General features: G+C 46.1%; 1 protein-coding gene across 1 annotated transcript in view; it reads right to left on the reverse strand.

Annotated features, from left to right (window-relative positions):
• Positions 1-11,837: 11,837 nt before the first annotated feature.
• The window catches only part of LOC311149668 (HAUS augmin-like complex subunit 7), a 29,794-nt gene continuing 27,778 nt past the window's right edge, over positions 11,838-13,853 (reverse strand). Inside the window, exon 9 of the mRNA XM_084186871.1 lies at positions 11,838-12,540. Within this exon, the coding sequence (XP_084042997.1) occupies positions 12,479-12,540 (62 nt within the window). The 3' untranslated portion in view covers positions 11,838-12,478. The remainder of the gene's footprint in view (positions 12,541-13,853) is intronic.

Raw genomic sequence — 13,853 nt, forward strand, 5'->3', positions numbered from 1 at the left:
ATTTGATGAATTGTTCTTATGGCTTGAAGCTGTTCAGGAGCCTTTTGGACATACAGTGCCTTGCATAAGTATTCATCCCCCTTGGCGTTTTTCCTATTTTGTTGCATTACAACCTGTCATTTAAGTGGATTTTTATTTGGATATAATGGACATACACAAAATAGTCAAAATTGGTGAAGTGAAATGAAAAAAAGAACTTGTTTCAAAAAAAATAATAACCCCCTTTGCTATGAAGCCCCTAAATAAGATCTGGTGCAACCAATTAAATCAAATCAAATTCTATTTGCCACATGCGCCGAATACAACAGGTGTAGACATTACCGTGAAATGCTTACTTACAGCCCTTAACCAACAACGCATTTATTTCTTAATAAAAAAGTAAAATAAAACAACAACAAAAAAGTGTTGAGAAAAAAAGAGCAGAAGTAAAATAAAATAACAGTAGGGAGGCTATATATACAGGGGGGTACCGGTGCAGAGTCAATGTGCGGGGGCACCGGCTAGTTGAGGTAATATGTACATGTGGGTAGAGTTAAAGTGACTATGCATAAATAATTAACAGAGTAGCAGCAGCGTAAAAAGATGGGGAGGGGGTGCAAATAGTCCGGGTAGCCATGATTAGCTGTTCAGGAGTCTTATGGCTTTGGGGTAGAAGCTGTTGAGAAGCCTTTTGGACCTAGACTTGGCGCTCCGGTACCGTTTACCGTGCGGTAGCAGAGAGAACAGTCTATGACTAGGGTGACTGGAGTCTTTGACAATTTTGAGGACCTTCCTCTGACACCGCCTGGTATAGAGGTCCTGGAATGGCAGGAAGCTTGGCCCCAGTGATGTACTGGGCCGTACGCACTACCCTCTGTAGTGCCTTGCGGTCGGAGGCCGAGCAGTTGCCATAGCAGGCGGTGATGCAACCAGTCAGGATGCTCTCGATGGTGCAGCTGTAGAACTTTTTGAGGATCTGAGGACCCATGCCAAATCTTTTCAGTCTCCTGAGAGGGAATAGGCTTTGTCGTGCCCTTTTCACGACTGTCTTGGTGTGTTTGGACCATGATAGTTTGTTGGTGATGTGGACACCAAGGAACTTAAAGCTCTCAACCTGTTCCACTACAGCCCCGTCGATGAGAATGGGGGCGTGCTCAGTCCTCTTTTTTTCCTGTAGTCCACAATCATCTCCTTTGTCTTGGTCACGTTGAGGGAGAGGTTGTTATCCTGGCACCACATGGCCAGGTCTCTGACCTTCTCCCTATAGGCTGTCTCATCGTTGTCAGTGATCAGGCCTACCACTGTTGTGTCGTCGGCAAACTTAATGATGGTGTTGGAGTCGTGCCTGGTCATGCAGTCATGGGGGAACAGGGAGTACAGGAGGGGACTGAGCACACACCCCTGAGGGGCCCCCGTGTTGAGGATCAGCGTGGCAGATGTGTTGTTACCTACCCTTACCACCTGGGGGCGGCCCGTCAGGAAGTCCAGGATCCAGTTGCAGAGGGAGGTGTTTAGTCCCAGGATCCTTAGCTTAGTGATGAGCTTTGAGGGCACTATGGTGTTGAACGCTGAGCTGTAGTCAATGAATAGCATTCTCACATAGGTGTTCCTCTTGTCCAGGTGGGAAAGGGCAGTGTGGAGTGCAATAGAGATTGCATCATCTGTGGATCTGTTGGGGCGGTATGCAAATTGGAGTGGGTTTCTGGGATAATGGTGTTGATGTGAGCCATGACAAGCCTTAAAAAGCACTTCATGGCTATGGGTCGGTAGTCATTTAGGCAGGTTATCTTAGTGTCCTTGGGCACGTGGACTATGGTGGTCTGCTTGAAACATGTTGGTATTACAGACTCAGTCAGGGAAATGTCAGTGAAGACACTTGCCACTTGGTCAGCACATGCTTGGAGTACATGTCCTGGTAATCCGTCTGGCCCTGCGGCCTTGTGAATGTTGACCTGCTTAAAAGTCTTACTCACATCGGCTACGGAGAGCGTGATCACATAGTCATCCGGAACAGCTGGTGCTCTCATGCATGCTTCAGTGTTGCTTGCCTCGAAGCGAGCATAGAAGTGATTTAGCTCGTCTGGAAGTCTTGTGTCACTGGGCAGCTCGCGGCTGTGCTTCCCTCTGTAGTCTGTAATAGTTTTCAAGTCCTGGCACATCTGACGAGCATCAGAGACGGTGTAGTACGATTCAATCTTAGTCCTGTATTGACTCTTTGCCTGTTTGATGGTTCGTCGGAGGGCATAGTGGAATTTCTTATAAGCGTCCGGGTTAGAGTCCCGCCCCTTGAAAGCGGCAGCTCTACCCTTTAGCTCAGTGCGGATGTTTCCTGTAATCCATGGCTTCTGGTTGGGGTATGTACTTACGGTCACTGTGGGGACGACATCATCGATGCACTTATTGATGAAGCCAGTGACTGATGTGGTGTACTCCTCAATGCTATCTGAAGAATCCCGGAACATGTTCCAGTCTGTGCTAGCAAAACAGTCCTGTAGGTTAGCATCTGCGTCATCTGACCACTTTTCTATTAACCACTGGTGCTTCCTGCTTTACCTTCAGATAAGCAATAAACAGGAGTTAATCTGCAGATTTCACATAATTAGTTAAATAAAGTCCACATGTGTGCAATCTAAGTGTCACATGATCTGTCACATGATCTCAGTATATATACACCTGTTCTGAAAGGCCCTGCAACACCTCTAAGCAAGGGGCACCACCAAGCAAGTGGCACCATGAAGACCAAGGAGCTCTCCAAACAGGTCAGGGACAAAGTTGTGGAGAAGTACAGATCAGGGTTGGGTTAATGCCCTCCTTGCCTGGTCTGTGAGTTTTGGTGGGCGGCCCTCTCTTGGCAGATTTGTTGTGGTGCCATATTCTTTAAATTTTTTAATAATGGATTTAATGGTGTTCCGTGGGATATTCAAAGTTTTGGATATTTTTTTATAACCCAACCCTGATCTGTCCTTCTCCACAACTTTGTCCCTGAGCTGTTTGGAGAGCTCCTTGGTCTTCATGGTGCCGCTTGCTTTTCCGTTATATATTTTTGGATTTTTAAACAAGTTATTTTTTTCATTTCACTTCACCAAATTTGACTATTTTGTGTATGTCAATTACATGAAATCCAAATAAAAATCCATTTAAATTACAGGTTGTAATGCAACAAAATAGGAAAAACGCCAAGGGGGATGAATCCTTTTGCAAGGCACTGTATATATATATAAAGAAGCTAACGATCCTCTATGACTAACTCATGCTCCCGGGTGAAATATTTTGAATTATTTTATTTAGACAGGAATAATTAAAGCCTATAAGCTTGGCGAAACAATTTAATTAAGGGGAATGCAGCATCCTATCTGCTTACTGTGTACCCACCAACTTCCCTTTCCCAGAGATCTGTATATGATGACGAGATGCTCATGTCTCCGCCCTAACAATGGGAGTCTTTGTCCCAAAGGCGGGCGACAACCTTAGGTCTGCATACGCATTGGGCTTATTCTTGACATATTTAGGCGACAGTGAGCCGTCTTACTTCGCCTGTTCCTCTCTGCTGAAAATATGTCAGCCCCCTCTGTCTCAGTATTTGTAGCCCATGTATCTAATGCTGTCTGGCCAGAAATAGTATGACATGCCTTACTCCTTTTGGTCCAGACAGCATCAGATACATGGTCTACAAATACTGAGACAGAGGGGCGCTGTTTCCCTCGCTCGGATGCTTTAACTGAGATTTATGTTTCTCTCTGTCGGGCCGCTTTTAGGTCAAATAAATTATCAATATTTCAATGTTTTATTTAGACCGGCAAGGAGGTGCGGTAGGGCGGGCCAGGCCCCCTAATCCTGCCCATAACGAGGGACCAGCTAAGCGTGTGCCTCCTTTTCGTGACGGAGTCAGCCATCCCATCTATATGGCACGCTTCAAATTCAAATACTTCCGGCTTCATGCGACATCGGGAGTTCTCCATAAGAATACGTGGATAACGTTGGGGGTGGGGGGACTGTTTTCAGACGGTCATACCAAGGATCATTTAGCTATTTGAGTGATTTTTTTTGCTTGTTGATAAAACATTTAATTGAATTTAGCCTTACTGCTATTAGCGCATAGAAACGCATTGAATAACAGATTCAGACATGGAAAAACAAAAAAGTAATCAAAATGAAGTTTGTTTTAAAGTGTCTGTCCTATATCTGAGAGATATAAGAACGATCAGGAAATATTCACCCACATTTACCCCCCCCCCCAAAAAAAAATGTTTGGGCACTAACTACTTACACAAATACACACACAGTGCATTCTGAAAGTATTCAGACCCCTTGACTTCTTCCACATTTTGTTACATTACAGCCTTATTCTAAAATTGATTAAATTGTTTTTTCTTTGTGATTATGGGGTGTTGTGTGTAGATTGATGAGGGGGAAAAAACAGGTTTTTATAAATGTTTGCAAATTCATACCAAATTTAAAACTTAAATATCACATTTACATAAGTATTCAGACCCTTTACACAGTACTTTGTTTAAGCACCTTTGGCAGCGATTACAGCCTCGAGTCTTCTTGGGTATGACGCTACAAGCTTGGCACACCTGTTGTTGTATAGCACACTGTATTACTTATACAACTAATATAAGGACAGGACATGAGACGGGAGTAGAAATTAACGTGGGCATTGTTTTAATGCGTTTTACAGGAAGAACATTCCAAGCATTTCAACGTAGGTAAGCAAGGGGGGTTACAGGTGCCCTAAAGGGACAAAACTAGAATATCAATACACAACATATTCCTCCCCCTTTACCTTTGATGACTCATAAGGAAAAAGTTAATATTCACTGTTTTGCCTATTGTTTTCTTAATGTAAATAAATGAACTTTTCAGAATAACATCTTCTAAACTAGGGAGAGCGGGTAGACTGCCTCAGTCCCCAGACTTAACCCTGGGGTGTATTCAGTATGAAAATGTATGCACTCACTAACTGTAAGTCGCTCTGGATAAGAGTCTGCTAAATGACTAAAATGTAAATGTATTCTGCCCCAATGTCGGAGGTTAGTCTGAACTAAATAGTCAACCTGTCAGGGGGTCGTCTTTCTCTTACAGGGTAATGACGACGTACAGGTGAGTCTACAGGGTAATGACGACGTACAGGTGAGTCTACAGTCACATTATCTCTGAGTCTGAGTGGTGATGGTGTATGCTCAGACTGGAGCACTCTGGCTGGTTCAGGTGAGTCCGGAGCACTCTGGCTGGTTCAGGTGAGTCCGGAGCACTCTGGCTGGTTCAGGTGAGTCCGGAGCACTCTGGCTGGTTCAGGTGAGTCCGGAGCACTCTGGCTGGTTCAGGTGAGTCCGGAGCACTCTGGCTGGTTCAGGTGAGTCCGGAGCACTCTGGCTGGTGCAGGTGAGTCTGGAGCACTCTGGCTGGTTCAGGTGAGTCTGGAGCACTCTGGCTGGTTCAGGTGAGTCTGGAGCACTCTGGCTGGTTCAGGTGAGTCTGGAGCACTCTGGCTGGTGCAGGTGAGTCTGGAGCACTCTGGCTGGTTCAGGTGAGTCTGGAGCACTCTGGCTGGTTCAGGTGAGTCTGGAGCACTCTGGCTGGTTCAGGTGAGTCTGGAGCACTCTGGCTGGTTCAGGTGAGTCCGGAGCACTCTGGCTGGTTCAGGTGAGTCCGGAGCACTCTGGCTGGTGCAGGTGAGTCCGGAGCACTCTGGCTGGTTCAGGTGAGTCTGGAGCACTCTGGCTGGTTCAGGTGAGTCTGGAGCACTCTGGCTGGTTCAGGTGAGTCTGGAGCACTCTGGCTGGTGCAGGTGAGTCTGGAGCACTCTGGCTGGTTCAGGTGAGTCCGGAGCACTCTGGCTGGTTCAGGTGAGTCTGGAGCACTCTGGCTGGTTCAGGTGAGTCTGGAGCACTCTGGCTGGTTCAGGTGAGTCTGGAGCACTCTGGCTGGTTCAGGTGAGTCTGGAGCACTCTGGCTGGTGCAGGTGAGTCTGGAGCACTCTGGCTGGTTCAGGTGAGTCTGGAGCACTCTGGCTGGTGCAGGTGAGTCTGGAGCACTTTCCACATTGGTAGGTTGCTGCAGTGGATGTTCAGGTGATAGCTCGTAGTCATGGTAGGTCTCCAGTAGCTGTGCTTGGTTTGTCACTTGACAGGAGTCATCTCTGAGGTTGGTTCCTGGCAACAGTTGATCCACGTGTCTCCTCCAGATGATGTTTTCCGGTGTGTGAACTGTGTAGGACCACAGGCTCTGTTTGGGCAACCACTGTGGCTGGTATCCACTTTGGACCTTCGCAGTAGTTCCGAGCAAGAACTCTCTCTCCAGCTCTGAAGCTTCTGTCTTTTGCTTTGCTCCGTCTCTCCACCTACGTCTGTACAACCGGTCTCGTCTTTGGAGGTCTCAGGAGGTCGAGTCGCGTGCAAAGCTGTCTTTTCATCATGGCTGACGCGGGTGCCACTTTGGTTGTAGCGTGGGGAGTGTTTCTGTAGGTTAACAGGAAGGTGTTTAGACGCCTATTGAGGGAGCGGTTCCCTTGTTATGATTTTAAAGCTTGCTTCATCGTTCGTTGCAGGGTGATACGGCGCTGACTTGATGTGCTGAATTCCATTTGGTTCCATGAATGACCGGAACTCTTCAGACACCAGTTGGGGGCCATTATCACTAACGAGTTGCGTTGGCAAGCCGAAGCGACTGAAAATTGACCGTAGCTCTTCGATGGTTCTCTCCGCTGATGTGCTCTTCATCACTGTGACCTCAGGCCATTTGCTGTGTGCGTCAACTACGACTAAGAACATACGATCCTCCAGTGGACCTGCATAGTCTATGTGGACTCGCTGCCAAGGCTCCTCTGGGAAGTCCCATGGGTGTAGTGGCGCTAGCTGAGGCCTTGTCTTAGATATCTGCATCCAGACCACCAAAAGTAGCTGCGTGCAATCTCCTTCATTCGCACCATGCCACAGTGCTCTGAATGGAGTTCTTCAAGCACCTGCCTTCTCAGTGGCGGCGGTGTGATGACTCAAAAACCCCATAGCAAGCATCCAAACTGAACTGTGAGCACATTTCTCCTCACTAGGTAAGGTTGCAGGCTGTCCGATATCTCTCCTTTTCCACGAGTGACAATGTCCACGACCTCAGACGTCACTGGATCAGTGTGGGTGAACTTTTTCACTTGGACAGATGTAACTGGGGCGTTCGTCACTTCCTTGAAGTAGAATATTTCAGTCTGGGAGTGCTCAGTGTGTGCGACAGGTAAGGGAAGCCTTGAGAGACCATCTGCATTGCAGTGCTGCTCAGACCTTCTGTACTTGATATCGTACTGGTGAGCAGATAACAATAACGCCCATCGCTGCATGGGGCTGGCTGCATGGGGCTGGCTGCATGGGGCTGGCTGCATGGGGCTAGCTGCATGGGGCTGGCTGCATGGGGCTGGCTGCATGGGGCTGGCTGCATGGGGCTGGCTGCATGGGGCTGGCTGCCAGCGACGTAATGCCGGTGTGGGGACCAAAGATGGAGGTGAGGGGTCTATGGTCCGTCAGCAGTGTGAACCGTCGGCCAAACAGAAACGGATGACATTTCTTAACTCCAAACACAATGGCGAGTGCTTCACGCTCTATCTGTGCATAATTTCTCTCGGCTTTACTTAAGGTCCATGATGCGAAAGCAATTGGCCTTTCTTCACCTGATGGCATGATGTGTGAGACAACCGCACCAACGCCATAAGGAGATGCATCACATGCCAACTGTAATGGCAAGTTGGGGTTGAAGTGGGTTAGAGCCTCTGACTGAGCTAAGGCTGTTTCTTGAAGGCCTCCTTACATCTGTCTGTCCACTTCCACGGTTTGGTTTTGTTCAAAGGTTCATGCAGTGGCTTTAACATGTTAGCTAGGTTTGGCACAAACTTTGCGTAGTATGTCAGTAGTCCTAAGAATGATCTCAGCTGACTCACGTTCTGTGAGGATGGAGCTTCTGCAACGGCCTTCACCTTCGATGGCGCCTTGTGGAGCCCCGAGCTGTCGATGACGTGGCCCAGGTACTCAACAGAGGGCCGGAAAAACTTGCATTTGTCCTTCCGGACCCTCAGACCGTACTCCTCCAATCTCTGTAGTGTAGCGTTCAGGTTTCTCAGGTGCTCCTGCTCGTCTTTGCCGGTGATGAGTAGATCATCGAGGTAACATTGGACCCCACTGAGCCCGCTCAGTATCTGGTCCATAGCTCTCTGAAACAAGGCCGGAGCTGAGGTGATTCCAAAAGGAAGCCTCCGGTAACTGTACAGTCCTTTGTGAGTCACTATGGTCAATAGTTCCTGTGACTCTTGGTCCACATGCATCTGTAGATAGGCCTGACATAAGTCTATCTTACTGAATTTTTCTCCTCCAGCTAAACCAGAAAAGAGGTTGTCAATGAGGGGTAGTGGATATCTTTCAGCAGTCAAGACTGGGTTAATAGTGACTTTGAAATCACCCCAGAGTCTGAGTGATCCATCTTTTTGACTGGAACGACGGGTGTAGCCCATTCACTAACGTTCACTGGATCCAATACTCCCACTCTCGACTAGTCTGTTTAGCTCAGTTTCAACTTTTGGTTTTATGGCGTATGGGACAGGTCTAGCTTTGAATCATTTTGGCTGTCTGGTTTCACGGTCAGTTTAACTGTTATGTCCTTCATACTGCCAAGTTCTCCTTTGAACACATCCGCCTGTTTCCTCAATATCCCTTGTAGGTTTGTGTCCTCTTTTGCAACCATGTGAATTTCCTGCCAGTTTAGTTTGATATTTTCCAGCCATGTGCGTCCTAGCAATGCTGGATGGTTGCCTTTCACGATGTAGAGTGGTAACTTTACCTTCTGTTCGTTGAGCTCCACTGTAACAATCCCGCTTCCTCTCACTGGAACAATCTCACCGGTGTATGTTTTCAGCGTCATCTTTGTGGGCCGTAGTGTGAGGTGATATAGTTTCTCCTTGTAGACAGCCTCAGACAGCAGAGACATGGCTGCTCCAGTGTCCTCTTGCATCCGTGCTGCATTTCCATCCAGTGGCGATGTCACCCAGTACCCGTATCCATTGTCTGAAATTGACATAACATGCTAACTCTTCCCCTTCAGACAGGGTATCACTTTGTTCATCCTCTGTGTGCTCCATTTTATGACCTTTCTTTCTGTACTTCCTGAAGTCGCTTTTCCTTTGTTCAGTACTTTTGTTTGATTGTGTCTTTTTGTTTTTACGTTCGATGTGACCCTTTTTACCACAGCTTCTGCAGTCTAAGTCTTTGCACCAACACTCCTCTGCTTGGTGACCTGGTTTCCATAGCGACAGCATGGCTTGGTGACCTGGTTTCCCACAGCGATAGCATGGCTTGGTGACCTGGTTTCCCACCTCCTGCCTTGTTTAACTCCATAGACACCTTATGCACTTTGGTCGATGCACTTCGCTGCTGTGCGTCTTTATTAGGCATTTCCATTGACGTACTCACTTCTATTGCTCTCTGCAATGTTAAGTTACTCTCAGGCAAAAGGCGTTTCTGAATTGCCGTCGCTGCGCATGCCACACACTAAACCTATCATGTATAGTGTCACTCATTGATCGCCCAAATTCACAGTGTTCAGAGAACTGTTTCAATACAGCCACAAACTGTGAGATTGATTCCCCCTCCTCTTCATTTCTCTTATGAAACCGGAATCTCTCTGCGATTATCAGTGGTTTGGGAGAATAATGTCCTTTTAAGGTAGCCACAATTTCATCATCTGATTTATCACCAGGTTTTTCAGGCGTTACTAGGCTGCGCAGTAGATTGAATGTTTTGCCACCCATAACAGTCAAATGTTGGCACAACGACTTCAACTTTAATTCCATTTGCCAACACAAAGTACTCAAAGCGTTCTGTGTAAGAACTCCATTGTTCCACAGATTCATCAAATGTTCCTATATTTCCAATCAATGCAACATTTTCAGTTTATTTTTCTTTCTTTTAACTCACGATGACTTAACTTTCTCCCGCAGAGAAACTCTTCCTATCCCTCGAGGCTCTCGTTGCCGTGACATCGAAGGCTAGCTAGCATCACTCGACTGGCTAGCTCCACGTTATGTTTGCGTCTTTCTACAGCGAGAAAAATATAACGAATTTAACTCAGACTTTCTGCCGAAGACGATGAGCACAAACATGAGAAAGTTTCTTCCTCGTCGCCAGTGTTGTTGTATAGCACACTGTATTACTAATACAACTAATATAAGGACAGGACATGAGACGGGAGTAGAAATTAACGTGGGCATTGTTTTAATGCGTTTTACAGGAAGAACATTCCAAGCATTTCAAAGTAGGTAAGCAAGGGGGGTTACAGGTGCCCTAAAGGGACAAAACTAGAATATCAATACACAACACCTGTATTTGGGGAGTTTCTCCCATTCTTCTCTGCAGATCCTCTCAAGCGCTGTCAGGTTGGATGGGGAGCGTCGCTGCACAGCTATTTTCAGGTCTCTCCAGAGATGTTCAATCTGATTCAAGTCCAGGCTCTGGCTGGGCCACTCAAGGACATTGAGACTTGTCCTGAAGCCACTCCTGCGTTGTCTTGGCTGTGTGTTTAGGGTCGTTGTCCTGTTGGAAGGTGAACCTTCGCCCCAGTCTGAGGTCCTGAGCGCTCTGGAGCAGGTTTTCATCAAGGATCTCTCTGTACTTTGCTCCGTTCATCTTTCCCTCGATCCTGACTAGTCTCCTAGTCCCTGCCGCTGAAAAACATCACAGCATGATGCTGCCACCACCATGCTTCACCGTAGGGATGGTTCCAGGTTAACTCCAGACGTGACACTTGGCATTCAGGCCAAAGAGTTCAATCTTGATTTCTGTGGCTTCTGTCTGGTCATTCTACCATAAAGGCCTGATTGGTGGAGTGCTGCAGAGATGGTTGTCCTTCTGGAAGGTTCTCCCATCTCCACAGAGGAACTCTGGAGCTCTGTCAGAGTGACCATTGGGTTCTTGGTCACCTCCCTGACCAAGGCCCTTCTCCCCCGATTGCTCAGTTTGGCCAGGCGGCCAGCTCTAGGAAGAGTCTTGGTGGTTCCAAACTTCTTCCATTTAAGAATGATGGAGGCCACTGTGTTCTTGGGGCCCTTCGATGCTGCAGAAATGTTTTGGTACCCTTCCCCAGATCTGTGCCTCGACACAATCCTGTCTCGGAGCTCTACGGACAATTCCTTTGACCTCATGGCTTGGTTTTTGCTCTGACATGCACTGTCAACTGTGAGACCTTATATAGACAGGGGTGTGCCTTTCCTAATCATGTCCAATCAATTGAATTTACCACAGGTGGACTCCAATCAAGTTGTAGAAACATCTCAAGGATGATCAATGGAAACAGGATGCACATGAGCTTTTAATAAATTTGCTAAAATTTCTAAAAACCTGTTTTCGCTTTATCATTATCGGGTATTGTTTGTTGATTGATGAGATTTTTTTTGAATATTTTATCCATTTTAGAATAAGGCTGTAATGTAACAAAATGTGGAAAAAGTCAAGGGGTCTGAATACTTTTTGTATATACTTCCATTCCATTCATGTTTTAACTGGTACCGGGGGACCTTCAGACTAGTCCTAGAGAATAACAACAGTATGTGTTCGTGAGAGTCTCACCTTTCCATAGAGGGGTCATATTAGCGTGTCAAACTGTTCGCACTCCACAGACATTTCCGTGATTTTCTGGATGTCTCCTGGTCTGGAAAAACACTGCTGTAGAGTCCACCGCAGATGACTATGTTCTAAACTTCTAGCGTGAGTGGGGTGGGTGTGGCTTAAAATGACCACATGAACAGCCGCTCACCGATTTGACAGCGCCAATGCAGTCACACATCCAAACATATAATTTATGTATAAATGGGACTTCAGAAACTAGTAGCCTGTATTTTGTATTAACCTTTATTCATCCAGGTTAGTCTCATTGAGATAAAATCTATTTTTCAAGAGACCTGGTGCAACCAAGACAGCAGGGGGGGAACAATGTTTGAGACAAATATCAGACATACTGTAACAACTTACAGACATAGACACCATTTTAAAAAAATGTATGCAGTTCCACTGTTGAGAAAGAACATATTATCACCAAAACAAATTTGATGTAGCGTATCGGTGCTGAATGCAACACTATTGCCAGGTGTATCGGTGCTGAATGAGTCTCAAATGGTACCCTATTCCCTATATAGTGCATTCATATTAAATCATTTACAAAAAGTGATTTCAAATGTATTGAAAAAAAAAAAAAAAAAAACTAAGATGGGAACTTGGAAAGCCAAGCTAGAGAAGTGAATATGATCTGCCTACTGCTCAAATCATGGTTACAAACACAGTCTGCACTTAGAACTGACACTAAAACAACCTTAGCATTGAAGGGCAGGAAAGTTAACACTGATGCAAGCATGTGGCGGTCACGGAGAGTTAGCAGTAGCAAGCTAATAGTTGTCTGCGAGGTTTTGGGTTAGGTTAGCGGTAGCATGCTAACAGTTGTCTGTAGAGTTTAGGGTTATGTTAGCGGTAGCTTGTTAGCCGTGGTGAAGAGAAAGGAACTCTGTGTATCTCTTGGTAAGGTCCTCCAACTGGGTGGCTGAAACACAAACACACAGTCAACTTCAATAGCAATATACAGTTGAAGTCGGAAGTTTACATACACCTTAGCCAAATACATTTAAACTCAGTTTTTCACCATTCCTGACATTTAATCCTAGTAAAAATTCCCTGTCTTAGGTCAGTTAGGATCACCCCTTTATTTGAAGAATGTGAAATATCAGAATAATAGTAGAGAGAATTATTTATTTCAGCTTTTATTTCTTTCATCACATTCCCAGTGGGTCAGAAGTTTACATACACTCAATTAGTATTTGGTAGCATTGCCTTTAAATTGTTTAACTTGGGTCAAACGTTTCATGTAGCCTTCCACAAGCTTCCCACAATAAGTTGGGTGAATTTTGGCCCATTACTCCTGACAGAACTGGTGTAACTGAGTCAGGTTTGTAGGCCTCCTTGCTCGCACACGCTTTTTCAGTTCTGCCCACAAATGTTCTATAGGATTGAGGTCAGGGCTTTGTGATGGCCACTCCAATACCTTGACTTTGTTGTCCTTAAGCCATTTTGCCACAACTTTGGAAGTATGCTTGGGGTCATTGTCCATTTGGAAGACCCATTTGCGACCAAGCTTTAACTTCCTGACTGATGTCTTGAGATGTTGCTTCAATATATCCACATAATTATCCTTCCTCATGATGCCATCTATTTTGTAAAGTGCACCAGTCCCTCCTGCAGCAAAGCACCCCCACAGCATGATGCTGCCACCCCGTGCTTCACGGTTGGGATGGTGTTCTTCGGCTTGCAAGCAACCCCCTTTTTCCTCCAAACATAATGATGGTCATTATGGCCAAACAGTTCTATTTTTGTTTCATCAGACCAGAGGACATTTCTCCAAAAAGTACGATATTTGTCCCCATGTGCAGTTGCAAACCGTAGTCTGGCTTTTTTATGGTGGTTTTGGAGCAGTGGCTTCTTCCTTTCTGAGCGGCCTTTCAGGCTATGTCGATATAGGACTCGTTTTACTGTGGATATAGATACTTTTGTACCTGTTTCCTCCAGCATCTTCACAAGGTCCTTTGCTGTTGTTCTGGGATTGATGTGCACTTCTCGCACCAAAGTACGTTAATCTCTAAGAGACAGAACGCGTCTCCTTCCTGAGCGGTATGACGGCTGCGTGGTCCCATGGTGTTTATACTTGCATACTATTGTTTGTACAGATGACGTGGTACCTTCAGGCGTTTGGAAATTGCTCCCAAGGATGAACCAGACTTGTGGAGGTCTACACATTTTTTTTCTGAGGTCTTGGCTGATTTCTTTTGATTTTCCCATGATGTCAAGCAAAGAGGCACTGAG

The sequence above is a fragment of the Coregonus lavaretus genome (assembly GCF_964263955.1).
Source record: "Coregonus lavaretus genome assembly, chromosome: 22".
NCBI classification, from domain to species: Eukaryota; Metazoa; Chordata; class Actinopteri; order Salmoniformes; family Salmonidae; genus Coregonus; species Coregonus lavaretus.